Source organism: Mesocricetus auratus, unplaced genomic scaffold (assembly GCF_017639785.1).
Source record: "Mesocricetus auratus isolate SY011 unplaced genomic scaffold, BCM_Maur_2.0 Super-Scaffold_100007, whole genome shotgun sequence".
Classification (NCBI taxonomy): Eukaryota; Metazoa; Chordata; class Mammalia; order Rodentia; family Cricetidae; genus Mesocricetus; species Mesocricetus auratus.
Genome location: NW_024429191.1, coordinates 8,525,869 through 8,550,214, shown reverse-complemented (window position 1 = coordinate 8,550,214; position 24,346 = coordinate 8,525,869). Strand labels below are relative to the sequence as shown.

Below are 24,346 nucleotides of genomic sequence, written 5' to 3'. Positions count from 1 at the left end.
TTGAGGCAGAGTGCCAGGAAGCCCAAGGTAGCCTGAAACTAGCTGAGTCTGGCCTTGATCTCCTGACCCTCCTTCAGCAACCTCCCGAATGCTAGAAGTATATTACAGGCTTGAGTCATTATTTATTTATTTATTTTCCAAAATCCCAACTGTTTGTCATTCACGATTATTGGGAATTTTAACATATATACTTTGCATTACCACCAGCCCCCTGCCCCTCTCATCTAGCTCAGACTAGCCTTGAGGATGACCTTGAGCATCTTCTGATCCTCCTGCCTCCATCTCCCCTGAGCTCTGATATTAGAGACATTACATCTGACTTATATAAGTGGGGCTGAAGACGACTCAGGGGCCCATACATGCTGCAGAAGCACTCTACCAACTGAGCTGCATATTCCACACAGAACACTGAGTAAGAGTACTTTTCTTTATTTTGTGTGCTCAAGTAAGTGTGTGCTTGCGTGTGTGTGTGTGTGTGTGTGTGTTCCTGCCATGAGTTTGGCTGTTCGAGGACAGTTAATAGGAATTGTTCCTTTCCTTCCACTATGTGAGTCTCCGGATTGAAGACGTCAGGCTTGGAGACAACTAGCTTTACCCACTAAGTCATCTCACAGTCCAAAACTTTGTTTTTGGAATTATGATATTCCTTCTATAACTGGAATGAGTGGATCGTGGTCTGTTAACCCAAAAGTAGGGGGATCACGAATAGGACGCCATTCTGAGCTACGTCTCAAAAAAGAAGATATAATGAAAATATGCATTACTCCAGAGTCACATTGATAAATAGCAACAATTGCTGTGACACATTTTATACTGTTGGGGCATGGCCCGGGAGATTCAGCCTCTCTCAGCACCATCGGACCAGGAGGGGGCGTCCTGGGCACGTATGCGCCTTGAAGGATAGCGGGAGGCAAAGGAGGCACCGCGGGACACGGTAATTGGTCGGGGTGCCCAGGCAGTAAGCGCACCAGCTTGTGTTTGGCTGGAACGCATTGCCGACGACTCCAATTGGCTGGGCGGACCTCAGCGGGTTCGTAGCCCTGGCTCACGGGTTGTGGGCATCGTGCACTGGTCTCCGGGGTGGCGGCGGCGGCCAAGCTGGCGGCGCGGTGGCCCCGCTCCCGTTCGCACCCGCGGCGCGACCGCGGCCGCGTGCACTCTCGGCTGAGCCGGGCCCGTGCGTCCCTGCCGCCCACCCCACCGCCCGCATCGTCCCTGCCGCACCCTCCGCTGCCCGGCTTGCCTCCGGGCTTGAGCTCAGCACCACCGCCACCCTCGGCTCTCGCTCTAGCTGAGCTGCCGCCGCTGCCCGCACTCCCGCTGCGCCCGGAGCTGCTGGCGCCCTGGGGCCCTGGGGTCCACCTGGCGCTGCCGGAGCTGCCGCCCGAGGTCTGCGCGCCCGCGCCTCCCGCAGCCGCGCTCGCCCTGCAGGACCTGCCGCGCCTGCCCGCGCCCGCGCCACCGCCTGCACACCTGCCGCTGCCGCCGCTTCCCGAGGCCGCTATCGCGGCCATCCCGGGGCCCGTGGGCGCTCGGGGCCGGCCCCCGCTGCTCGCCGAACCTCCCCCCGCAGCCGCTGCCACCGCTGCCAACGCGGCCCTCACCCTTCACCCTGCTGGCGCCGCCGCTACCCCGTGAGCCCTGGCCGCTCCCGGTCTTTCCCCCGCCGCTGCCGCCCCCCCAGCCCCCGCCGCCCTACTTCTTCCTGTCGCCACCCTGCTGATCACCTGACTCCGCTAGGCTACAAGCGGGTGAGTCCGTGCCTGGACACTGCAGTTTCGGAAGGTCGGGCCAGACCTCTGCTGGGGAAGAAAGAAGAGTGACGGGACTGCAGCCAAGGCTCGGGAAGAATGAAGTAAACTTCAGTTTAAGATAAGGGACTTAAGCTGGGGCTGGTGACACACCCCTGTAACCCCAACACTAACGATACTTAAGCGGGAGGGGGGGTCACGAGTTAAAGGTCAACCTTTGTTACTTAGTGAGACGCTGTCTCAAAACACTTAAAATAAAATTAGGGACTTTTGTCGCCTCTTCCCCCAGCCTCCAGTCTTGCGGTGTCTCTGTGGGATATTTGAGAATGTAACACATCTAAGTGTTGATAAAACTAGCCTACCCACCTACCCACAGCACGCACACACATGAAAGAAACCCAGGTCAAAAGGATGACAACAAAAGTTTGATTCTTTTGCTTGTTTTGGTTTTTTGAGACTAGACCCCTTTGCAATGCAGTGCTGGCTGCTTTTGAACTCAGCAATAGAGTTATCCTGTCAGCAGGTTTAATAGTCCGGAGCTACCAAGTTGGGCTTTGAAAACAAACATTTCAGATGCTGCAGCCAGGTTCCAGAATGGCACCTGTCCCTTATCCAGGGTGTGTGTGTAAGGCTAAGGCCTTCCTCACTTACCTTTGGAAACTCCCAAGTCTTATGAGTCAAACTTCTGACTGAAATAGATCCGAGGGTCCCCCTGCCCCCAAGTGGTGGTGACGGACGATTGAAACTGAGTAGGACAATCACGGGCAGGGCTGTGACGTCATCAGCATAGGGAGAAGGGAGCTCCAGGTGGAGTCCTGGATAAAAACTCCTCTCTCCCGATTTTCAGGCCTCTCACTCCCACACTGGTTTCTGTGCAGCCGGTACAACTTAATATAAAGTTCTCTTTGTTCCACAGGTAGCCTGGGCTCAGGTAACCAAGTGGATGGCAGACCTCTTCCATCACTCAGAGCGGTATCAGGAAGCCAGCCTTGACCTTGGAGGACCTCTGAGAGCCCAGGTCCATCAGCAAGAAGATCAATTAGTTTACTAGGTTCCCGTGGTGGCAGAAAGGAGCTATGCAAACTAAGTGGCCTGAAACAATAGGAATTTGTTCTCTTAACAGTGCTGGTGGCCAGAGGCCTAAAGAAGGACTGGCCGTGTCAAAGGCAGCTGGAGACCAGGTCTGTCTCTTTGCCTTGCTTCAGCAGGGCCTTGCTGGTCCTCGGGTGCCAGGAAAGGACTTTCTTTGCCTCAGCTTCTAAGGACATCTATCGTTGACTTCCTATTGAGATCATTCATTGAATCATGCTTGCAAAGATACTTTTATCAGTAAGATATGGTGGTGCCAGGCTGGACCGACAGCCTCCAAAACGATACAGAGAAACCCTGTCTCATAAAACCAAAAAAAAAAAAAAAAAAAAAAAAAAAGATATGGTGGTAGCACATGCCTTTAACAGAGCACTTGGGAGGCAGAGGCAGATTTCTGAGTTGGAGGCCAGCCTAGTCTACAGAATGAGTTTCAGGCTAGCCAGAACTATAACACGAGACCTTTCAAGAAACAACCAAGCCGGGCGTTGGTGGCACACGCCTTTAATCCCAGCACTTGGGAGGCAGAGGCAGGCGGATCTCTGTGAGTTCGAGACCAGCCTGGACTACCAAGCGAGTTCCAGGACAGCCTCCAAAGCCACAGAGAAACCTTGTCTTGAAAAACCAATAAATAAATAAATAAATAAATAAATAAACAACCAAAAGACACTTTTATCGCATGAGGTCATACTCCCAAGTTCCATTGCCATCCAGCTCATATAAGCTCAGCCATCTCTGTAGTCCAGGCTACCTTTGAACTTGGATTCTGACTGCTTCTGCTACCCAAGTAGCTGCATAGCAGGATTGTGCTACCAAGCCTGGCTTAGGCCGTGACCCACCTTCCTATCCATCTTCCCAGAACTTAACTAAGCCCTCTCCTATACTGGCTTGGGGGCCTTGAGTGGTCTGAGAGCCTGTGGTCAGCAGACTAACACTGGTACAGGAAGACAGTGTGCCTGTTTTCCATAGCGACTGTCTCTCTGCTTCCTTGTGTTCCTCAGCTTGCTGCCTTCCCATTCTCATGCTGCCCAGCTCTCTTCTCTCAGCTTGGAAGCAAAAAGTATCAGGAGGGACAGTGAATGTATCTTTTAAAGATAACTCTTGTGGCCTGCCACTAGTGGCACACAGCCGCCAAGCACTCGGGAAGCAGAAGTGCTCGGATCTCTGTTGAGTTCCACCCTGGTCCACAAAGTGAGCTCCCATCCGGGACAGCCAGAGTACTTACACAGAGAAACCCTGACTTGGAGATGGGGCGGGGGTGTGGGGTGGGGGTATAACTCTTCTGTGAGACGGGCTAGCCAAGCTTGAGAACCATCTACTGCTTTGGGTTAAAAGCTGATCAAAACTGATAATAAAGTTAATTGTTACCCAGTCCATGGTTGTGACCTATCCAGGTGTACAAGTGAAACTACCTTTATGCTCTTGACAGAATACCTTTGTCTGAGACCTCTCGGGGGATGGGAGCCTGGGCTGCTGCTCTTGAAGGCTTTCCACACTAGGGATCCAAACACTGAGCCTGTGGCTTCCCCACAAAATCAAGTACATATATACATGCACACACATGCGTTTGAGACGGAGGTTCTGTCTTAGGCACCTCTCCGGGGAATATAAGGAAGGCTCAGCAGGGGAAAGGAGCTGCCTTATAGTCCACCACCTCCTGCTGACAGATGGGTTCTCAGAGGCCGGCTGGCCTGACCTGCTGAGAGAGCAGCTGACTTAGACATCAGGGTCTTTGCTTCAGGCCCTTCAGTTGCCTGTGTGTATACACAGCCTAGCTTTTTAGTGCTCTGGGTGTGTTTCCTATTTGTAGTAAGTGATTAGTGAGCTGCAGAGAATTACAGGGATCTTCAGTCTTTACCACTCAGTCATTGAAGGTTCAGAGCTAGGGAACTGGCTCCTTTGCCTATAAAGCCAGGTGGACCCTCAGGCTCTTAGACGCGATAAGGGTTGTAGCCTAAGGTCCCCTTTGAGAAGAGTAAATTAGCCCATTTAGGCCACATTCATGTAAATTCAATCCTGGTTTGTACTGCCCTCCAGAGCCTACTAGCCTCTGATACACTCAGCCCAGACAAAGAATGTTGTTTAGTTACTTTAGTTGGTGGGGCACACCTCTGTTTCCTCTAGCAGTTAGTAGAGCATTGGGGAAAATTCCTCACATCCTTCCGAGTCGGCAGAGGTGGGGGGGGGTGGGGATTCTGGAGGACTTGTTAAAGTCTCATTGAGATGGTAACTGATCAGGGGTGCCCTACCTCTCCATATCAATGATAAAACAAGTCCAGACTTTAACCCTTTTTTTTCCCAAGAAGATAACCTAATGGAAATCCAGGACCACCCAGGTAGCCTCCAGGAAAGTCTAGGGCTTCCTTGTAAGCAAGTTTTTGCAGCCTGGTCTAGAGTGCCCTAAAGAGCAGTGCCCAGTCCTTCAGGCTTCTGGAATGGTGTGGGGGTTCCTCCTCACATTTACTCTCCCCCCAGATCTGAGTGGAGCTCATATGAAAAAGCAGGAGCCTTGCCGCCTGAGCCACTTGAGGGCCAGTTAAAGCACAGTTGGTCACTGGTTGCAAACCACTCCCTGTGGCTGTTGAGTTCATGGCAGTGTGGGTGCTTCCTGCTATGCTCCTAGGCAGAGGATAGGGAGCACCCACACTTTGGGGTCACAGAGGAATTGGGGACTTTTGGCCTCTGCCCCCTGAGGAAACTTACTGTTCCTTGATTCTTTTCTTTTTTGTTGTTTTGTTTTTGCTTGTTTTCAAGACAAGAGTGTCTCTGTGTAACAGTACTGGCTGTCCAGGGACCAGGCTGGCCTTGAACTCACAGACATCTGTCTGCCACAGGCTTGCACAGCCACCAGCCAGGTGACAATGCTAACCCTACTGAGTTGTGTGCTGCCACACACAGCTGTGCGGGGGGGGGGGGGGGGGGGAGGGTGTTGGGAGGTATAGAGCTATCTGTAGCAATGGTGGGCTACCTGGAAAAGCTTTCCACAGGTTAACCAGCTCTCCCAATCTTGGATGCAGGACACAGTCCTCCAAACTCAAAATATTCAGGGCCAGCCAGGGAGAGTTGGCCTTCAACACCCAAAGGCAGTGGGCTCTATCAGCTCCTGGGGAAGGCACTCCAGGCTTGGGGCTGCAGAGGGTGGAGTTGATGGCCCCTAGACCCAGGCTTGCCCCAGTCTTAGCACCTAACCTAACCTGCGTGACCAGATTCCTGGAGGCCCCTCCAGGCAGCCTGGGCTCTATTGGCCCTTCTTAGCAGTCACTCCCTCCTAACATGCCGTGAAATCCATGCCCCAGGAGGCAGATGAACTGGACAGATCTGACCCCATCAGCAAAGTACTGATCTGAAGAAGCTCCTAGTTCTGACTTGGAAACTGCCGAAACGCCATCTGCATTGACCATCAGAATGAGTCAGTGTGTAAAAATGTACTTGCCAACAAGCTTGATAATCTGAGTCTGATTCTTGGGCCCCACGTAGAGGATGGAGAGTAGCACCAACTACTGCAAGTTGTCCTCTGACCTCACGCCTGCAGTGACACACAGTACACACAAATGAGTAAACATTTAGCAAGACTGTATCAGCTTGAAGGCTGGAAAGAGTTCTGAGTGGATACTGCTCTTTCAGAGAACCAGAGTTCTGTTCCCAGCATGCATGTTGACTGGCTCACAACTACCTGTAACTCCATCCCAGGGATCTGATGCCTCTGGCTTCTGCAGGTACCTGCACTCATGTATGCCCATACCACGATACTCCTCCCCCAAAGTCAAGGAAAAATTTGTTTCTTTTTGGTTTTTGAGACAGGGTTTTTCTGTGTAGCCTTGGCTGTCCTGGAACCCACTCTGTAGACCAGGCTGGCCTTCAACTCAGAGATTCACCTTCCTCTGCCTCAGAAGTGCTGGGATTAAAGGCAGGTACCACCACACAGGGCAGATAAGAACGTCTAATACCCTGGAGTCATCCGGGAGAGGTAGGGGTCCCATCCCACTTTTTATACTAGGTGATGGCTTCCATCTATTTATTTGGTGGAAGAGCAAACTTTCCTTTTGAAAGAAGTAGTTAGGCATCTGCCCTTGGGGTTCCGACAGGACACCCTCAGCTGCAGCCACTAAGAGCATCACCTGTGCGCATTCACTGTCTTCCCTTTTAAAGGGGCCCTGCCCATCTCCCATCTTTCTTTTTTTTCTCTCTCTCTCTCTCCCTTCCACCACTCTTGTCCCCAGAGACCAGTCTCTGCCTCCCTCTCTGCCTCTTCTCTCTCTTCCAATAAACCAACTATGATTTCTCTTCAAGGTGTTTTTAAAATTACAAGAGTGCTAAAATCTATACCTAGAAATGATGAGTACACCATACCCCTGGATTCTAATACCACCTTCATAGATGTGGAGCATTGAGATGACTCAGCTGGTAAAAGGTTCTTGCTACCAAACATCAGTACCAGAGTTCCATTTTTATGTCCCAGATGATAGAGAACTGACTAGACTCCTGCATGTTACCCTTTTTCTTTTTTGGTTTTTGGTTTTTCAAGACGGGGTTTCACTCTGTAGCCCTGGCTGTCCTGGCACTCGCTCTATAGACCAGGCTAGCCTTGAACTCACAGAGATCCGCCTGCCTCTGCCTCCCAAGTGCTGCACCACCACTGCCTGGCCTGCATGTTATCCTTACACATGTGCGCGCGCGCGCACACACACACACACACACACACACACAGTGACTCATACATACATAGTAAGTTAAGAAAAAGAAAAAAAAAGCTTTACATGGGCAGTGGTAGCTCATGCCTTTAATACCAGAGTAAGCATTCTCAGGTGACAGGGGTTGTATAGTAAAACCCTGTCTTTTTAAAAAAGAAAAGAAAAGCTGGACATGGTGGTGTACCACACCAGGCCTCCTTTTCCTTTAGGAGGTTTTTTTTTTTTCTTTTTTCTTTTTTTTTTTTTTTTGAGACTGGGTTTCTGTCCTGGAACTAGCTTTGTAGATCATGCTGGCATAAAGGCGTGTACCACCACTGGGGCTGGAGAGATTGTTCAGTGGTTCAGAGCACTAGCTGTTCTTCTAGAAGTCCCAGGTTTGATTCTCAGTACCCACATGGTGGCTCTCAACCACCTGTAATGCTAGTTGCAGGGAATCTAATGCTCTCTTCTGGTCTCTGCAGGCATTAAGAACATGTATTGTAGCCGGGCGTTGGTGGCGCACGCCTTTAATCCCAGCACTCGGGAGGCAGAGGCAGGTGGATCTCTGTGGACAGCCTGGACTACCAAGCAAGTTCCAGGACAGCCTCCAAAGCCACAGAGAAACCCTGTCTCGAAAAACCAAAAAAAAAAAAAAAAAAAAAAAAAGAACATGTATTGTACAGATATACATGCAGGCAAAACACCTGGGGTTGGGGATGCTGGCCTGGCCTCTGACGGAGTCCTTTTTTTTTTTTTTTTTAGATAGTTTTCAGAAGCTGGGCAGGGTGATCAGGGAGGAAGAGGTGTTTTAACCTCTTCCTACTAGAGGCTCAATTGAGAAAACTTAAAGAGCCTGCATTCCACATGGGACACAGTTCTGCCAATATATGCATATTTCAGAGCAATCATGGAAGTTATGAACAATCCCTTCCTGGAGGCTAAGAACTCCTAAGGCATTGATTGATTGATTGATTGATTGATTGATTGATTGATTGATTGACAGGGTTTCTTCATAGCCCTGACTGGCATGGAACTCACAGAGATCTGCCTGCCTGTGCCTCCTGAGCTGGTAGGATCAGGTTTTGAGCTGAAATCAGGCAGCACCCTGTGAATAGAGACTCTAAGGAACCGGAAGTTGGGGCTCAGGGTCATTTTAATCCTCTGACCCTTACCCCCTTGCCCACCTCTGTGGTGTCCAGGCCGCTCTGGCTATTCACGTGACTATCAAAAAGAGCACGCTATCTCAGGGTCCCCCTATCTCAGGGTCCCCCTTGTCCCTTCTTGGCCCAGGCCTCCTCCTTCCTGTCTCAACAACAGGCTCTTTATCACCAGGCCACTAGGGACCTTCAACAGCTCAGCTCGGGCCCCTAGTTTCGGCCATGGGGGTGGAGTGGGAACACCTGAGCTGAGGTGGAAGTGTGTGCCTATGTGTGTGTTGGTGGGGGGAGTCGTTTTCTAGGCCGTTGCCTTGGTAATGCCACCTGAGCTGGGCGCCAGGCACCTGTTGTCTGGGAAACTGTAGGCGGAGCCTCTCCCCTAGGAGCTGCCAGGGTTATTGAGCTGAGACTGGAGACAGATCAGATTCCGGAGAGTCCTGAGAGGGTGGGGGAGGGGGAGAGGGTTATGATGATGGATAATGGGGGCATATTTTCCCCACCGTCACAGAGTGAATTAGACAGGTGTTAAAGTGGAAGCAGGCCCAGGCTGAGAGCTCAGTAGCCCATTTCTCTGTTCCTTTTCTGTTTGTCCTGTCTTCCTGGAATCCCTTTGTTCCTGGGTTTCCACTTGGTCTTGGCACCCTACCCTAACCCCGAGGGCCCCCATCCTACCCCTTTTCACCATTGCTCTGTTTCTGCTACCCAATGGCAGCCTCCAGGTCCCTTGCTGGGCTCCTCCCCTGCCCTAGGCCTTAAAACCCCGCCTGCAGCCAGCAGCCTCAGACGCCCCAGGTGGCACCTCACAGTTCTGTTTTGAGACAAGCTGTATACCAACTGAGAGGACTTCAACCAAGAAAGGACGGGAGCAGCCAGCAGAGAGGAACACGGCTCTTCCAACTCCATGGCAGGTTTGGAGGGTCTGTGATGGGCCAAAGGCTTCCCAGAGGACACAAGCGATCCCCTTGAGCAGCACCTAAGGACTTTTTTGTATTCAGTGAGTATCAGTGAGGCCTGCAGACTTGCGGTCTCTCCAGGCCTGAGATCCACCTCCTGAGCATTGAGACCCACCCCGAACTCTGTGCTCCCAACTCTGTTAAGTGCGTGATTCAGGCTAAGAGCTGAGAAGACCTGAGGAGCAGATGGCTTCAACTGGCCTTGAACTCCTTGGCATGACCCTGGCAGTGCTAGGCTGGCTAGGGACCCTGGTATCCTGTGCCCTGCCTCTGTGGAAGGTGACAGCCTTCATCGGCAACAGCATCGTTGTGGCCCAGGTGGTATGGGAGGGGCTGTGGATGTCCTGTGTGGTCCAGAGCACTGGCCAGATGCAGTGCAAGGTGTACGACTCACTGCTGGCACTGCCCCAGGATCTGCAGGCTGCCAGAGCCCTCTGTGTTGTTGCCCTTCTGCTGGCTTTGCTGGGCCTGCTGGTGGCTATCACGGGTGCCCAGTGCACCACATGTGTGGAGGATGAAGGTGCCAAGGCCCGAATTGTGCTCACTGCAGGGGTCCTTCTCCTCCTCTCGGGCATCCTAGTGCTCATTCCCGTCTGCTGGACAGCCCATGCCATCATCCAGGATTTCTATAACCCGCTGGTGGCTGAAGCCCTCAAGAGAGAACTGGGAGCCTCCCTCTACCTGGGCTGGGCAGCAGCTGCACTGCTCATGCTGGGCGGAGGGCTCCTCTGCTGTACGTGTCCCCCATCCCATTTCGAGCGGCCCCGTGGACCCAGGCTGGGCTACTCCATCCCTTCCCGTTCAGGTGCTTCAGGACTGGATAAGAGGGACTACGTGTGAGGCCGAGGCTTCCTCCAGAAGCTCAAACCTGCAGCTTTATGCCCAGGCACTGGGCCGAACCCTTGCATCCCTTCATCAACCTCGTGTGCCAGGGAAGCTCACTTCTCTGTTTGGTCAGGACCTGGCTCTGGGGGAATCTCAGCTGGTTTGTCCTGAGGCAACCATTTGCAGCGGTTGCAACCTTGAGAAAGCGCCAAAGCTATTGCATACCCTGGCCCATCCCTGCCTCCCAGGTATTCCTGAACTGACTTACTCTCCTCTCTGTGGAGACTCTACCTTACCCCCAGGAACCTGAGCTTCAGCCTCCCAACCTTCAAAGCAAGATGTGCACTGTGACCTAACAGCCTTCAGATGGTCACGTTCAATCCAACCACCACCTGAATCCAAGCTGCTCGGTGTCCTACCCACTCCCCAACCTGAGCTGGGAATAAACGCACATTGTAATGGAACTTCCTCTGATTTGTGAAAAGGCATGGGGGTGGGGGTGCTTGCTTAGACCACAGGGTCTGAGCCAGAAAGGTTTAAAATTGTGGAACTGCTGCCCACCTCTAGTTATGCTCCTACCAAACACCAAGCGACATCAAAGGCACATTATAAAAATCAGGTTTTATTTAGTAAAACATTGTGTGGGCAGGGAAATGTGCAAGGTCATAGAGAAATGGGGGAAGGTCTACAGCACAGCTGGGACCTTATTTGGGGGAAGTACACGGTGACTTTGGTATTGGGATGCAGGGGCCAAAGGTGTTTTGGAGTAGAAAATTCTTTGGTAACTTAACACTTGACCTTCCAGGACTGGGAACTCTTGGGACAGGTCATCTTGGGGATCACAAAAATCAGATTCACAAGCAGTCTCAAAACAGGTTCTACAGAAGATGCCCAGAGTGAATAAAGACAAACTAAAAGTGTCACCCATCCCGATGCTCAATCTAAAAGTGAGAAATGCCAACAGCAGAGGTACATGGAGTCTGGACTTCAACCCTAGGGGCAGGGTATCATATAGCTCATGGGTAGAGAGTGCTTGCCTACCAAATGTGTAGGACCCCAGGTTCAATACCCAGTACTGCAAAACAAAACCAAGGAACTAAAAAACACCAAACTACTAGGCATTATTTCTTGATGTCTCAGCTCAGGGTCCTAAGGTCCCCTGGCCAGTAGAGCCTCATTTCCCAATGAGCATCAGACATAATTCTTGGTGGGGTATTCAGAGGGTCCACGAGAGGCTGAATGTGGGGCAGATGTAGAATAGCGGGCGATGTAATGGCCAGGTCCCCGGGACCCTCCAGAGGAGCAGGCACAGCACAGCAGCCCTCCACCCAGCAGCAAAAGGCCTGAGGCTGCCCAGCCCAGATAGAGGGAGGCCCCCAGCTCCCGCTTTTGAGCATCAGCTACCAAGGGGTTATAGAAATCCTGGATGATGGAGTGGGCTGTCCAGCACACAGGAATGAGGGTCAGGATGCCGGAGATAACAAAGACGATCCCAGACATGAGCACCAGTCGAGACTTGGAATTCTTGTCTTCCACACAGGTAGTGCACTTGGCTCCTGCGAGGTAGACCAGCAGGCCAAGCAGGACAATGAGGAGAGTGATGACACAGAGGGCTCTTGCCGCTTGTAGGTCCTGGGGCAGTGCTAGCAGTGAGTCATACACCTTGCACTGCATCTGGCCAGTGCTCTGGACCACACAGGACATCCACAGCCCCTCCCATACCATCTGGGCCACAACGATGCTGTTGCCGATGAAGGCTGTCACCTTCCACATGGGCAGAGCGCAGGACACCAGGGCATTGACCCAGCCAAGCAGGGTCAGGACGATCCCCAAGATTTGCAGACCAGTAGAAGCCATGATGAAGTCGAGGGGGCTGTGTAGTGTGGGAAGATTGAAACAGAAGAGTGTTAAAGTGTGGCGGGCCCTGATGACCTATGACTTGCCAGCTGTGATAGGAGCACATGGTACCTTGACAGTTGGCTACTGTGTCCTGCAGTATGGGCTAGATACACTGTCTAGGCCAATCAAAAGCAAAATAAGCATTTAATTCTCCCCTAGTCTGTGAGAGGTAAAGCACACATCCCGTTGTTTTTCTTCAGGTGACAGGAAACAGGACAGAGCTGAAGCTAGGTCAGTCCGGGGACAGATGCTTTCTCGTGCACTTATTTTATTTGAGACAGGGTCTTTTCTTTTTTTTTTCTGAGACAAGGTGTCTCTGTATTGTTTTGGAGACTGTCCTGGAACTCGCTCTGTAGACCAGGCTGGCCTTGAACTCACAGAGATCCACCTGCCTCTGCCTCCTTAGTGCTGGGATTAAAGGCCTGTGACCCCAACGCCCAACTTTGAGACAGGGTCTTACGTAGCCCAGGCTTGAACTGCTTTTAACTCCCGATGCAGCAGGGGCTGACCTTAAACTTCTGACCCTCCTGCTCCCATCTTTCTGATGCTGGGCTAACAGGCGGGCTTACCATCTGCATCACCTACCCCAGAGAATGCAGCACTGGAGATTGCAGACTCGGGGCTGCATGAATGCCAGGCAAGCCCTCTACAAACGAGCTTCAGGTGAGCCAAGTGCCACAAAGAAGGTGAACTGTCGAGGTAATGGTTGGGCTCTAGCCACAAGTTTCAGGTCCAACCATATCACTTCGGCGCTCAGGTGAGATTTCAAGCTTCCTCCCACCACCCAAAGCTCAAATGGAGTCCCCCAGCTCCGTTCCAGGTTCCATTTCAGGTGGATATAATTCCTTGAAATATCAGGCCTAGCCCTCCCCCACACTCCAAATATCTCCTTCCAATCCCTGGGAGTTGCTAGAGGCCCTTCAGGCCCAGCCCACCCTGGAAGGCAAGGAAAACAAAACCCTTTTGCCCCAAAGCAGATTTTCTAGGCTACTAGCGGATTCTTGTCCAGTCTCCACCTCTAAAGGTCAAGGTGCACGCCCTCAAGGATGGGAGCCTTTCTCTCGAGTTTTAGACCAAAGGCCAAGCTACCTTTCCTCTCTCGACACAGCTTCCTAAGGAGCTGAAGACCCCAGTGCCCTCTGTGACAGACGGCACCTGTGTCGTCACGTCGCAGTTCACAGAGTTGGCACTAACGGGGTGGGTTCTGCTAGGCGCCATGCTGTGGCTCCCGATTACCCTCTATTCTAAGGGTGCACCTTGCACCTAAGAATGGCAAAGACCCTTTCGACTCCTCCCACTTGCAGTCTCACACAGGAGACAAGAGTCAAGATCTGGAGAGACATTCGCTCCTTATCTCTGTCCCTCTCCACTTACCGAGGGCTCACTCAGCTTTGTCCAAGGGCGTGCTGTGTCCGGCTCGGCCACCCGGGGCGGGTTGATTATTAGGCCTAGGAGTGAGCGACCAGGAGGGGCTTAATGGCGGCGCCCGAAGCTGGGTCCGCGCCTGCAGGTGAGGGGGAGGGGAGTCCCGCCCCAAAGAAGCCAAGCAGGTGGAGGAGGGGCGTCCCGGGTTTCGATGCCTTTGTCCCGGGGGAGGGGGAGGGGCAGGGGCTTTTTAACTTTTCTGGGGCTACCGGGCCTCGATAGCCTCACGGGCCCTCTGCAACTACTTCTTTCCTAGGGACTTGCCGACCCAAGTGGCTGCCACTAGGATCGAAGTTCCAGTGTCTGCACACGCCCGCATGCACCCCGCCACATTCCCTGCCTGCGAATCTCCACGCCCGCAATTCACACTTGCCCCAGGCTCACCTGCAAAAGAGACTGCAAAGAATCCCAAGTCGAAAGTAGGGACGAGGGCGGAGGCAAAGGGTCTTAAAGTCTCAATGACGTCACTGGACCACCTCCCTCTGGGAGGGGCAGAGACCACCGCCCGGTCATCAGCCAGAGTGCGTTTCTCAGCCGGTTTCTCAACCCCTTAGTTGCTGGGGACTCCGGCTGCTACACCTGCTACCTGCTGAGTTCAGAGACTTGAGCTGAGACTTGAGAATTCATTCAACTTTCCATAACCCCAGTTTCTTCCCTTGCGAACGGAGACAAGTCTGCAGGTAAGTCCGATGTAAGACCTATGTAAGCCCTAAGGTACAAACTAAAGGGCACATTACTTTTTTGGCGGGGGGGGGGGTGCTGTCACACTGCATACCTGTGGTCAGAAGACTATTAGCGAAAGTTGGTTCTCGTCTTCCACTCTGTAGCCTCGGGGATCGAACTCAGATTGCCAGCCTTGGCAGTAGGCATCCTCACCCGCTGCCTGCTCGTTGTTTTTGTTATACCCTCGAGACCCTTAAGAAAGCAGCGTGTGGGTCTGGAAAGATGGCTCACCGGTTATGAGTCTTTCTGCTCTTCCAGGTGACCGGGTTTATTTGCCCCAGCTTATAACCACCTGTAATTCTATTTCTAGGAGATCCTTTGCCCTCTTCTGGACGCCAGGGACACTCATACACATGCCACACGCACACACGCACGCGCGCGCGCGCACACACACACACACGAACACGAACACAAAAATAAAATCTTTTAAAAAATAATGTAGCAAGGCCGGGCGTTGGTGGCGCACGCCTTTAATCCCAGCACTCGGGAGACAGAAGCAGGAGAATCTCTGTGAGTTCGAGGCCAGCCTGATCTACAGAGAGTTCCAGGACAGGCTCCAAAGCAATACAGAGAAACCCTGTCTGGAACTCCCCCGCTCCCCAATGTAGTATGCATATGCTTGCAGTACTGTTTACTGATACGCGAGAATCCGGAGACAGAGACCAGCTTGGGTTATAAAGCAAGATTCTTTCTAACAAAACAAAACACACAAAAACAAACAAACGAAAGAAAATGTGGGTATGGTGGCGCTTGCCTGCAATCCTGGCACTTAGGAAGGAGGCTAAGACAGAAGAATTGTTTCGAGTTTGAGGCTAGCCTGGGATACAGTATGAGATCCTGTCTCAAAAAGTCAAAACCAAACAAAGTAAGCGAACATAAAGGCTGTGTGGGTATAACTCAGTGCTTGCCTGGTGTATTCCATCCTCTGGTTCCCACCCCAGAAAGGCAAAATAATAGACAGATTACTTATTTGAACTTAAAAAATGTTTTTGCAATTATGGTTTGTGGCTGATTTTCTCCGCTCCACGCCCTTCGGACTAAGGCTCGCAGAGGGTGGAGCAGCGTAGACGTCCTCGGGCGTTCTAGACATTTGGAGAGACTGTGCTGAATGAACCGCTCGTCAGCGGACTGCCTTCTCTCGGCACCGCAAAGCAAAGGGCGGGCAGAGGCAAGGGCTCCGCCCCGGAAGGCGGGGGCGGGGGCGGGGCCCCAGCCCTGAGACTTGGCCCGCGGGTGGTGGGAACAGACCGCTGTTGCCGCGGGACCGGCAATCATGGCTCCGGCTTGGCCGCGGCCTCTGCCGCAGATCCTCGTGTTGGGAGTCGGGTTGGTGCTGATGCGCGCCGCGGCCGGAGAACAAGCACCAGGTATGCTTGGCTCAGGGGATTGTGAAGCTCGGACTTTTGGGTGGCCAGGAGCGGAATTTGGGAGCCTGGAGATCCGAGTGGAACCGGGTGGACGTGCGGATCTACGATCCGTGGTCTTTCGGCAGCGAGTTCCAAGTGGGGAAGGTCTCAATCCACTCCAAGCTTTATCCACAATCCGAGCCTCAGTTTCACTACCTGTCCAATCAGGTGTGGGGTCTTCTGTCTCAAAAGTTCGAGTCAGAGTGGAGAGAGAAAATAAACTTTGAGGGAGAAAGTTTTGTTTTGGGAAGAGGGCATGCCCTCACCCTGCTCCGTAATGGGGTCTGAGCAGCCCCGATAGCTAAGAATCGCGAAGGGGCACTGGGGTCTTTGCCCTCTATACCATGTGGGGGTGCCCCTTCCATCCGGTGACTTCAATGCCCAGTTATGCGGGAGGAGGGACTGGGGTCGGGCCCAGTGCCCAGGAGTGAGTCATGCTCTGACGGCGTGGGGGGGGGGACTTCACCCCCTGCAAGTCGCGCGCTACCCCTCCCGCACTGCCGTGTCTCGGTCAGGCGGTGCGGTCACCTGTGAGGAATGCGGGGGTGGGGGGGCGATGGTGACTCACGTTATCTGAGCCGGCTGACCCTGACCTCAGCCCCCAGAATAGCCGCGCCCTGCCGTCAGCTTCTGACTTGCAGCCCCCTCCCCAGGCACCGCCCCTTGCTCTAGCGGCAGCTCCTGGAGCGCGGACCTCGACAAGTGCATGGACTGCGCTTCATGTCCAGCGCGACCGCACAGCGACTTCTGCTTGGGATGTGAGTGGGGTCGGGGCCGGTGGCCAGTGGATCCTAGAAGTGGGTCGAGGTTTGCTGGGGTGGAGAGGAGGGCCTTGAATTTAGGGTCTAGGAAATCAGGGAAAACTGACTGGGGAAAGGGCTTCTATCAGGTTGGGGAACACTGGGGGGGGGGGAGGGGACAAAGCTTGAGATCCCCTTGAGGGAGGACTGGCTTCCCAAGGGCGAAATCTGATTTGAGCCCTGGCCACTAGGCGCAGCAGCACCTCCTGCCCCCTTCAGATTGCTCTGGCCCATTCTGGGAGGCACTCTCAGTCTGGCCTTGGTTTTGGCGCTACTTTCTGGTTTCCTGGTCTGGAGACGGTGCCGACGGAGAGAAAAGTTTACTAGTAAGTGGCCTCTCCTCCCTCGCTCTTCCCACCTCCCCCATCACTTCCCTAAATGTTCCCTAATCATGACAACCCCCCTTCTTATTTTCCAGCCCCCATAGAGGAGACTGGTGGAGAGGGCTGCCCAGGTGTGGCACTGATCCAGTGAGGAGCACCGGCGCCGGTGCCCACACGTCGTCCATTCATTCATTCTGGAGCCAGCCTGGCCTCCCAGACAACCCGAGCCAGACTCTTCCAACCACAAGGGGGTGGGGTGAGGTGGTGATTCACCTCCCAGGACTGGGCTTAGGGTTCGGGGGAGCCTTCCAAGGTGTCTAGATTGCCCTGTCTCTGGTTCCAGGCAGGGAGCCTCAAGCTGGGTCACAAAGCGACACATACTAAGGAACCGCAGCATTTGCACAAGGGGGTCTCCTGCTCTCCCCAAGTCCTGGGGGCCTGGCTGACTTGAGGGGCAGACACAGTAGGTCCCACCCACTCAGATGGGCACTAAGTTTCAGCCCTGGGAGGGGGGTCAGATTTAGGGACCCGTTCTTAACACTAGGGGCTGGCCCTCTGGGAGGGCTGGCCCTAATACAAACACACACACAACCCATCCTCTAAAGGGGGGGATATTTATTTTGGGGATAAAGTTTAGAGGGGACGGAGAATTTATTAATAAAAGAATCTTTAACTTGAATTGGTTTCGAGTATGGCCTGATCCCTAGCTTGACTCCCCAGAACTGGAGGGAGGGAGGGAGTCAGTCGGCCACTGCGGGGGTGGGGGGTGAGGCTCTGACTCACACATTCTCAATGCCTGGAGCCCAGCTTGCCAGGACCTGGCTTGCCCTCACCGTTTTCCAGGGAAGATTTTGAAGAGAAAACCCCAGCATCCAGCACTCCACCCACCCTCCCCAAACGCTGTTGAGAAACCTTCAACTGCTCAGAAATCTTTATTCACTAATGGGGTGATACTTTCCCCTTTCCAAGCTGATGCCCCTCCCACTCAGGGTATCACTGAGCTCGGTATCATCTGTCCTGTTACTGGGGAAGGACCTCATCCTTTTCTGGGGGTTGCTGGTCTTTGTTGTCAGGAATAAGGTGAGGAGGGTCACTGGTCATCATCAGCACTCAGAGCTCCATGATGTCCCCAGCTGGGGATGCAGGGTAGTAGGGACTGGGGGTATCCCCCAGCCTCAGCAGCCTGAGGGCCTCAGGGATCAGGCTCCCAGGATAGCGCCAGAGAAGCAGCTCTGGACAAGGGCTCCTGAAAGAGGAAGAAAGACAGTGAAAGTATGGGGCAGAGGCTGGGCTGGCACAGCCACCTCCTGCCAGGTCCAGGTCCCCTGGAGCCAAAGATGGAAAACAGCACAGAAGTTGGCTAGAAGCTAAAAATAGCATGATGAGGCAGAGCACGAGGAGGGGCTCTGAGGACCGAATGCGATTCTCTAGAAGGCCCTGCAAGGGGAGGTGCCTACCTGAGTGGTGGCAGGGCTTGGGGAAAAGTCACAGGGGGACTGCAGTAGGGGTGGTCATTATGTAGGCTGAGTCGGGAGAAGTGGGTGGCCATGTTCTCCTCAGACAGAAACTGCTTGTGCAAGGGGTCCCTAAGGGAAAGACCAGAGAGAAACAGAGGCAGGGATGTTGAGGGTGGAGGCAAACTGATGAGGACCAAAGGTGACATCTAAGGAGACCCATCAGGCCCCAAACTTAATGCTCCTCCAGGGGTGTCCGTGCTCATGGGCTCCAGGAGAGGGGAGCTGGGAAACTGAGCCAGGTGTAGCCCACCCACCCTCTTTACGTGAGCCTGCAGTGTAAGCCAGGATTCCAGAATCAGTCTCGTCTGTGTGGCCTAAGCCACCTTACGGTCTCAGGCCGTCACCCATCAAGCTACCTCGGAAATCCTGACCGTGGTTTCCGAGTTCCAACACAGGCTCAAACACCACGGTTTCCTGTACCACCTAGCCTCACTTCCCAGGATCACTCTACTGCCCGGCCCTGGGTCCCCGGCCAAAGCTCTTGCCCTCCGTTAGTCCGACCCACGCAGGGGCCGCTTACGCACCTGGCGTCCAGGCCGCGAGTCACCCCAGTGGTGATCCGTGGATCCCGACTTGGAGGGCCACGCTCTAGGGGCTGTTGTAGGATCATTACGGTCCGGGGTCCTGCAGATAGAGGGGTGGGATCCAGACGACAGAGGCGGAGCCTTTGAGGGCGTGGTGCAGCGCGAGGGGCGGGGCCACCGGCGTGCTCACTGGAGACGTTCGACGCAGGCGCGGAAGGCGAGCACCGCGAGGTTAGAAGGCGGGACGGGTCGGCAGGGTGGGGGGGAGGGGATTCTGCGTAGCTGGACAGTCCTGGACACTACTTAGCATAAGGGTGCTTCGCGGAGCTCCCCCCAGGTTCGGTGGTTCGAGACAGCACGGACCTGCCGCCTTAGTTGTTGAACGGCCGACAGTACCAGGTACTGGGGCGCAACGAGAAGAGCCACTCTCACGCACGTAGGAAGTCGAGAGGTTGTGTCGCGCCTAGAGCCCTCTGGGACTTGTAGTTCTGAAGATGGATCACGCCGCACCGTCGCCCGTGCCTCTGGGTCAGGTGAGTCGAGTGTGCGCACAGTGCCTTCTGGGGTTTGTAGTCTTGCCTTGACCTGGTGGCCAAGAAATATTTCAGGATACCCAGTGTGCGTAGGTGGTTTGTGGGACTCAGTCTCTGATACCCAAAACAGTGATCCTCGATCTTTGGGATCTAATAGTAACATAGGGATTAGATGTCAGTACATTTTACTGTGAGGGATAATAAAGCCACTTTAAAAAAATTAGCGCCGAGCCGGGCGTTGGTGGCGCATGCCTTTAATCCCAGCACTCGGGAGGCAGAGGCAGGTGGATCTCTGTGAGTTCGAGGCCAGTCTGGTCTACAGAGCGAGTTCCAGGACAGCCTCCAAAACAATACAGAGAAACCCTGTCTCAAAAAACAAAACAAAAAAAAAATTAGCGCCGTTGGACGTGGTGCCACACACCTGTAATGCCAGCATTGGGGAGGCAGAGGTAGACATATCTCTGTGAGTTAGAAACTAGCCTGCTGCATAGTGAGTTCCAGGTCATCCAGATACATGGTGAGACCCTGACTTAAAAATAATGCCCAATATATACGGTGCTAGTGCTCAGACACAGGACTTTGGGTAAGAATGGATTTTAACGGTTGGAGAGATGAAAAGAACCCGAGTTTGGTTCCCAGCACTTAAGTTCCAAAGCTCGTAATTGCCTGTAACTCCAGCTCCTGGGAATCTGCATCCTCTGGTCTCTGTAGACACCTGCACTCACCTGCACACACTCCCCTCACACACATCACATAATTAAAAGCAATAAAAATAGAATCTTTAAAAAAAAAAAAAGAGCATAAGCCAGGCTGTGGTGGCACACACCTTTAATCCCAGAACTCGGGAGGCAGAGGCAGGTGGATCTTTGTGAGTTCGAGGCCAGGCCTGGTCTACAGAGCAAGTTCCAGGACAGCCTCTAAAGCAATATAGAGAAAAACAAAACAAAACAAAAAGGAGCATGAGCTGGGTAAGCCGAGTGGTAGTGTTTGCACACCTTTAATGCCAGCACTCAGAAGGCAGAGCAGGTGATCTCTGAGTTTGCGGCCAGCCGCGTCTACAGAGTTACTTTCAGGACAACCAGGGATTACACAGAGAAAACTTGTCCCCCCAAAACAAACAAAAACAAAAAAGAGTATGGTTTGCCCATTGAGTAGTTACCCTTGGCCTCAAGAGCCACTTTATCTTTTTTGTTTGTTTTTTTGAAACAAGTTTTCAGGAGGTACATCAGGCTGGCCTGGAACTCACAGAAATCTGTCTGCCTCTTCCTCTCAAGTGTTGGGATTAAAAGTGTGCCACCATACTAGGCCATTTATTTTCTTGTAAGATTTACCCATTTTTTATGTCTGTAAGTGTTTTCCTACAGGTTGTATGTGTGCTCTGTGTGTTTATGGTATCCTCAGAGGCCAGAAGAGGCATCACGGGGGCTGGAGAGATGGCCCAGTGGTTAAAAGCGCTTGTTACTCTTCCGGAGGCACCAAGTTCAGTTTCCAGCAGCCATGTAGGAGTGGGTTTACAGATGCCCATTTCAGGAAACCCAACACCCTCTTTTAGTCTTCATGGGCACTTGAAGCACACACACACACACACACACAAATTAAAAACAAAAGCAAAAAAACAAGGTCTACTGACTCAGTGCCTTTAATCCCAGCACTTGTAAGGCCGAGATAGGCAGATCTCTATGATGTGAGCCTGATCTACATAATGAGCTCTGGGACAGAGGGCTTCTTGTGATAACCTTTCTCGAGGGGTTGGAGGAGGTGACATCTGCTCTCCTAGAACTGGAGTTACAGATGGTTGTGACCTGCCATGTAGGTCTGTAGGGTTCTCTGCAAGAGCAGTGCACACTTACCTGCTAAGCCATCTCTCCAGGCACACCCCCCATTTTTAAAATATTGACTTATTATTTTTGCTCACTTAGTGTTTTGAGACAGGGTCAACACATTTCAGGCTGGCCTGGAGTTTGTCATGGAGTGGGGGATGTCCTCCTGCCTGCACCTCCTGAGTGCTGAAATCACAGGCCACAGGTGTGTGCTTGCTTAATGCAGTGTGCAGTGCTGGGGACTGAGTTTACGGCGTGGGGCATGCTAATCAAGCACTATCAATTCAGTCACATCCTCAGGTGTGTGTGTGTGTGAGACTATCCATGTAGCTCAGGCTACCCTTGAACTCACTGTAGCTGAGCATAATCTGGGATTACCACTGCTCCTCCTGCTACACCCGTCAGGTGCTGGCATTACAGTGGTGCACTACTAAATCTGGCTACAAAGCTTACTATTCATTAGTTTAGCTAACTGACAGCATTTCCTGGGAGTGCCGTCCATCCGTTAAGCTGACCGGAGAGGCTTGGTGCTTGCTCTGAGTTTTAGGCTGTGCCTCTGTTCTCCTTTTCTCACTTGCTTCCTGGAGCCACCCTTGTGTGGGGAGATGGCTATGGCTGAGCAGGGCAGATAGACAGGAGTCTGTGGGAGGAGGCCCCAGGTCTCCCTGAGACTCCTCATTCACCCTCTCCCACAGGCCGAGGTTTCTCAGGCCCTGCAGCGCCTGCACATGACCATCTTTTCCCAGAGTGTCTCTCCCTGCGGGAAGTTTCTGGCAGCTGGCAACAATTACGGGCGGATCGCCATCTTCAGGTACCCATCACAATTGGGCCTAGCACTTGTACCTTCTGGGGTTCGTGCTCCCTGCTTCTGACTTTTGGCTCCTCCTCACCTTTCTTTCAGTTTGTCTGCTGCCTTGAGTTCAGAGGCCAAAGAAGAAAGCAAGAAACCCATGGTGACCTTCCATGGTGGGTATAGCTGTTGGGTATGGTTCAGGAAACCTCAGGGTAGAGACACAGGGGCTCATTAACATTTTCTGTGTCCCTGTAGCCCATGACGGGCCTGTCTACAGCATGGTCTCCACAGATCGGCATCTGCTCAGTGCTGGGGATGGCGAAGTGAAGGGCTGGCTTTGGGCAGAGATCCTCAAGAAGGTAGGAGTCTGGAGCCTGGGCGCATGGGGCTTCCCCACCTGGAGAGGTTGGGGTCACTCAGCGTTCCCTCCTCTGCTTCTCTGTGAAGGGCTGTAAGGAACTGTGGCGTCGCCAGCCTCCATACAGGTGAGCGGGGCCGTGCTGGCGGAGGGCATGTGAGGTCAGTGACACTACCTCTGGGATTCTGACACCTCTCCTCCTCCACCTAGGACCAGCCTGGAAGTACCTGAAATCAATGCCTTGCTGCTTGTCCCCAAGGTCTGAGCTCTTTGTGACCATTCTAGGCCAAACGTTGCCCTCTGCCCCGATTGATGCTAACTTTCAGCTCTCTCCTGCTTCCCCCATAGGAGAATTCACTCATTCTAGCTGGGGGAGATTGTCAGCTGCACACTATGGACCTGGAAACTGGGACCTTCACAGTGAGTAGGGGTCTGGAGCCAGGACAAGTCTGGGCCAAAGGTAGTTTGCCTCCTGCATCTCCTCCTGAGCCTCCCTCTCCCTGCAGCGGGCCCCTTCCCTTCTCCCTGCAGCGGGCCCTCCGCGGCCACACAGACTATATCCATTGCCTGGCACTGAGGGATCGCAGTCCTGAGGTGCTGTCCGGTGGTGAGGATGGAGCTGTACGGCTTTGGGGTAAGGAAAAGTCTAATTAGCGAGAAAGTAAGCGGGGGTCTGGTGGCATACGCTTTAATCCCAGTACTTGGGAGGCAGAGACAGGCAGATCTCTGAGTTCAAGGCCAGTGTGGTCTACAGAGTGAGGAAAGCGGGGGGCGGGGCTTTGTGGCTCATCAGGAGTCCTGGTGGTTTTATTTCCCACAGATCTCCGTATAGCCAAAGAGGTTCAGACTATCGAAGTCTATAAGCATGAGGTAAGGGGAGACCTACATCCTGGTCCCCTTATCTGTCTTCCAATGTCCTCACCTCTTCTCTCCTTCCCAGGAGTGCTCACGGCCCCACAATGGGCGCTGGATTGGATGTTTGGCTACTGACTCAGACTGGATGGTGAGCTGGGCAGAGTGGGATGGTGTCATCACTAAAGTCCGTGCCTCAGAGTGACTGGGGCCTGCTAACTTTCTGCCTAGGTCTGTGGAGGGGGCCCAGCCCTCACCCTCTGGCACCTCAGGTCTTCCACGCCCACTACTGTCTTTCCCATTCGGGCACCTCAGAAGCATGTCACCTTCTACCAGGACCTGGTGAGACCCTCCTCTTGATTCTGTCACCTTGTCCAGTGGCCCTGGCTAGACCTGACCCCTGAACCTCTTTGTCCTCCACAGATCCTGTCTGCTGGTCAGGGCTGTTGTGTCAACCACTGGCAGCTGAGTGGGGAGCTTAAGGCCCAGGTGCCTGGTTCCTCCCCAGGGCTGCTTAGCCTAAGCCTCAACCAGCAGCCAGCAGCCCCCGAGTGCAAGGTGGGTCATGGAACGGATGTGGGGATCTCAAGGGGCCTATGGGATGGGTGGGTCAGCCATGTCTTCTTGGCTTTTAGGTTCTGACTGCTTCTGGCAACAGCTGTCGAGTGGACGTCTTCACCAACCTGGGCTACCGAGCTTTCTCCATGTCCTTCTGACACCTTGACCCTCCATCTCACGATGGGCTTATACTTTAGCCCAGGCTGGCCCAGAACTCACTTTGTGGCTCAGCGTGGTCTCAAACTCTGAGCACTCCTCCTATCTGTTGCCAGAGTGCTGAGATTTAGACCTGTGAGCCACTACATTCAGCTTTATTTTTCTTGTCAAAATAAAGTTTTATGTTTTTCTTGTTTGCACTTTCTATCCAAGAATG

At 53.2% G+C, this 24,346-nt stretch overlaps 5 protein-coding genes and 1 long non-coding RNA gene across 8 annotated transcripts; 4 read left to right on the top strand and 2 right to left on the bottom strand.

Moving 5' to 3' along the window:
* Positions 1 to 1,427: 1,427 nt before the first annotated feature.
* On the top strand, positions 1,428 to 4,208 carry LOC121141256. Its single transcript, XR_005878119.1, has 2 exons — positions 1,428 to 1,855; positions 2,668 to 4,208. It is a non-coding gene; the product is annotated as an uncharacterized LOC121141256 (long non-coding RNA).
* Positions 4,209 to 8,631: 4,423 nt separating this feature from the next.
* Cldn9 (claudin 9) lies at positions 8,632 to 10,906 on the top strand. The gene has a single exon (XM_013121643.3). It carries the CDS (start codon positions 9,804 to 9,806, stop codon positions 10,455 to 10,457), a length of 654 nt encoding a protein of 217 aa, XP_012977097.1. The 5' UTR covers positions 8,632 to 9,803; the 3' UTR covers positions 10,458 to 10,906.
* Positions 10,907 to 11,048: 142 nt separating this feature from the next.
* On the bottom strand, positions 11,049 to 14,440 carry Cldn6 (claudin 6). Of its 2 annotated transcripts, XM_005081645.4 has the most exons (3): positions 14,151 to 14,440; positions 13,716 to 13,789; positions 11,049 to 12,315 (listed from the first exon to the last, which is right to left on the bottom strand). In XM_005081645.4, exon 3 carries the CDS (start codon positions 12,297 to 12,299, stop codon positions 11,634 to 11,636), a length of 666 nt encoding a protein of 221 aa, XP_005081702.1. In that variant the 5' UTR covers positions 12,300 to 12,315; positions 13,716 to 13,789; positions 14,151 to 14,440; the 3' UTR covers positions 11,049 to 11,633. The 2 variants fall into 2 exon arrangements, with proteins under 2 accessions (XP_005081702.1, XP_040604135.1); XM_040748201.1 differs by lacking the exon at positions 14,151 to 14,440 and having other exon boundaries at positions 13,716 to 13,845.
* A 1,263-nt stretch (positions 14,441 to 15,703) lies between these two features.
* Positions 15,704 to 17,697, top strand: Tnfrsf12a (TNF receptor superfamily member 12A). Its single transcript, XM_005081646.4, has 4 exons — positions 15,704 to 15,856; positions 16,549 to 16,653; positions 16,887 to 17,021; positions 17,114 to 17,697. Exons 1-4 carry the CDS (start codon positions 15,763 to 15,765, stop codon positions 17,167 to 17,169), a joined length of 390 nt encoding a protein of 129 aa, XP_005081703.1. The 5' UTR covers positions 15,704 to 15,762; the 3' UTR covers positions 17,170 to 17,697.
* Positions 17,698 to 17,934: 237 nt separating this feature from the next.
* Hcfc1r1 (host cell factor C1 regulator 1) lies at positions 17,935 to 19,192 on the bottom strand. Its single transcript, XM_005081648.4, has 3 exons — positions 19,060 to 19,192; positions 18,476 to 18,604; positions 17,935 to 18,264 (listed from the first exon to the last, which is right to left on the bottom strand). Exons 1-3 carry the CDS (start codon positions 19,143 to 19,145, stop codon positions 18,129 to 18,131), a joined length of 351 nt encoding a protein of 116 aa, XP_005081705.1. The 5' UTR covers positions 19,146 to 19,192; the 3' UTR covers positions 17,935 to 18,128.
* Positions 19,193 to 19,206: 14 nt separating this feature from the next.
* Positions 19,207 to 24,319, top strand: Thoc6 (THO complex 6). 2 transcript variants are annotated; one of them, XM_005081649.4, is made up of 14 exons: positions 19,207 to 19,290; positions 19,453 to 19,592; positions 22,108 to 22,223; positions 22,314 to 22,378; positions 22,461 to 22,564; positions 22,653 to 22,690; positions 22,774 to 22,822; positions 22,912 to 22,983; positions 23,095 to 23,197; positions 23,384 to 23,433; positions 23,504 to 23,566; positions 23,647 to 23,757; positions 23,839 to 23,973; positions 24,051 to 24,319. In XM_005081649.4, exons 2-14 carry the CDS (start codon positions 19,554 to 19,556, stop codon positions 24,129 to 24,131), a joined length of 1,026 nt encoding a protein of 341 aa, XP_005081706.1. In that variant the 5' UTR covers positions 19,207 to 19,290; positions 19,453 to 19,553; the 3' UTR covers positions 24,132 to 24,319. The 2 variants fall into 2 exon arrangements, with proteins under 2 accessions (XP_005081706.1, XP_012977195.1); XM_013121741.3 differs by lacking the exon at positions 19,207 to 19,290 and adding an exon at positions 21,512 to 21,617.
* The last annotated feature ends 27 nt before the right edge of the window (positions 24,320 to 24,346 follow it).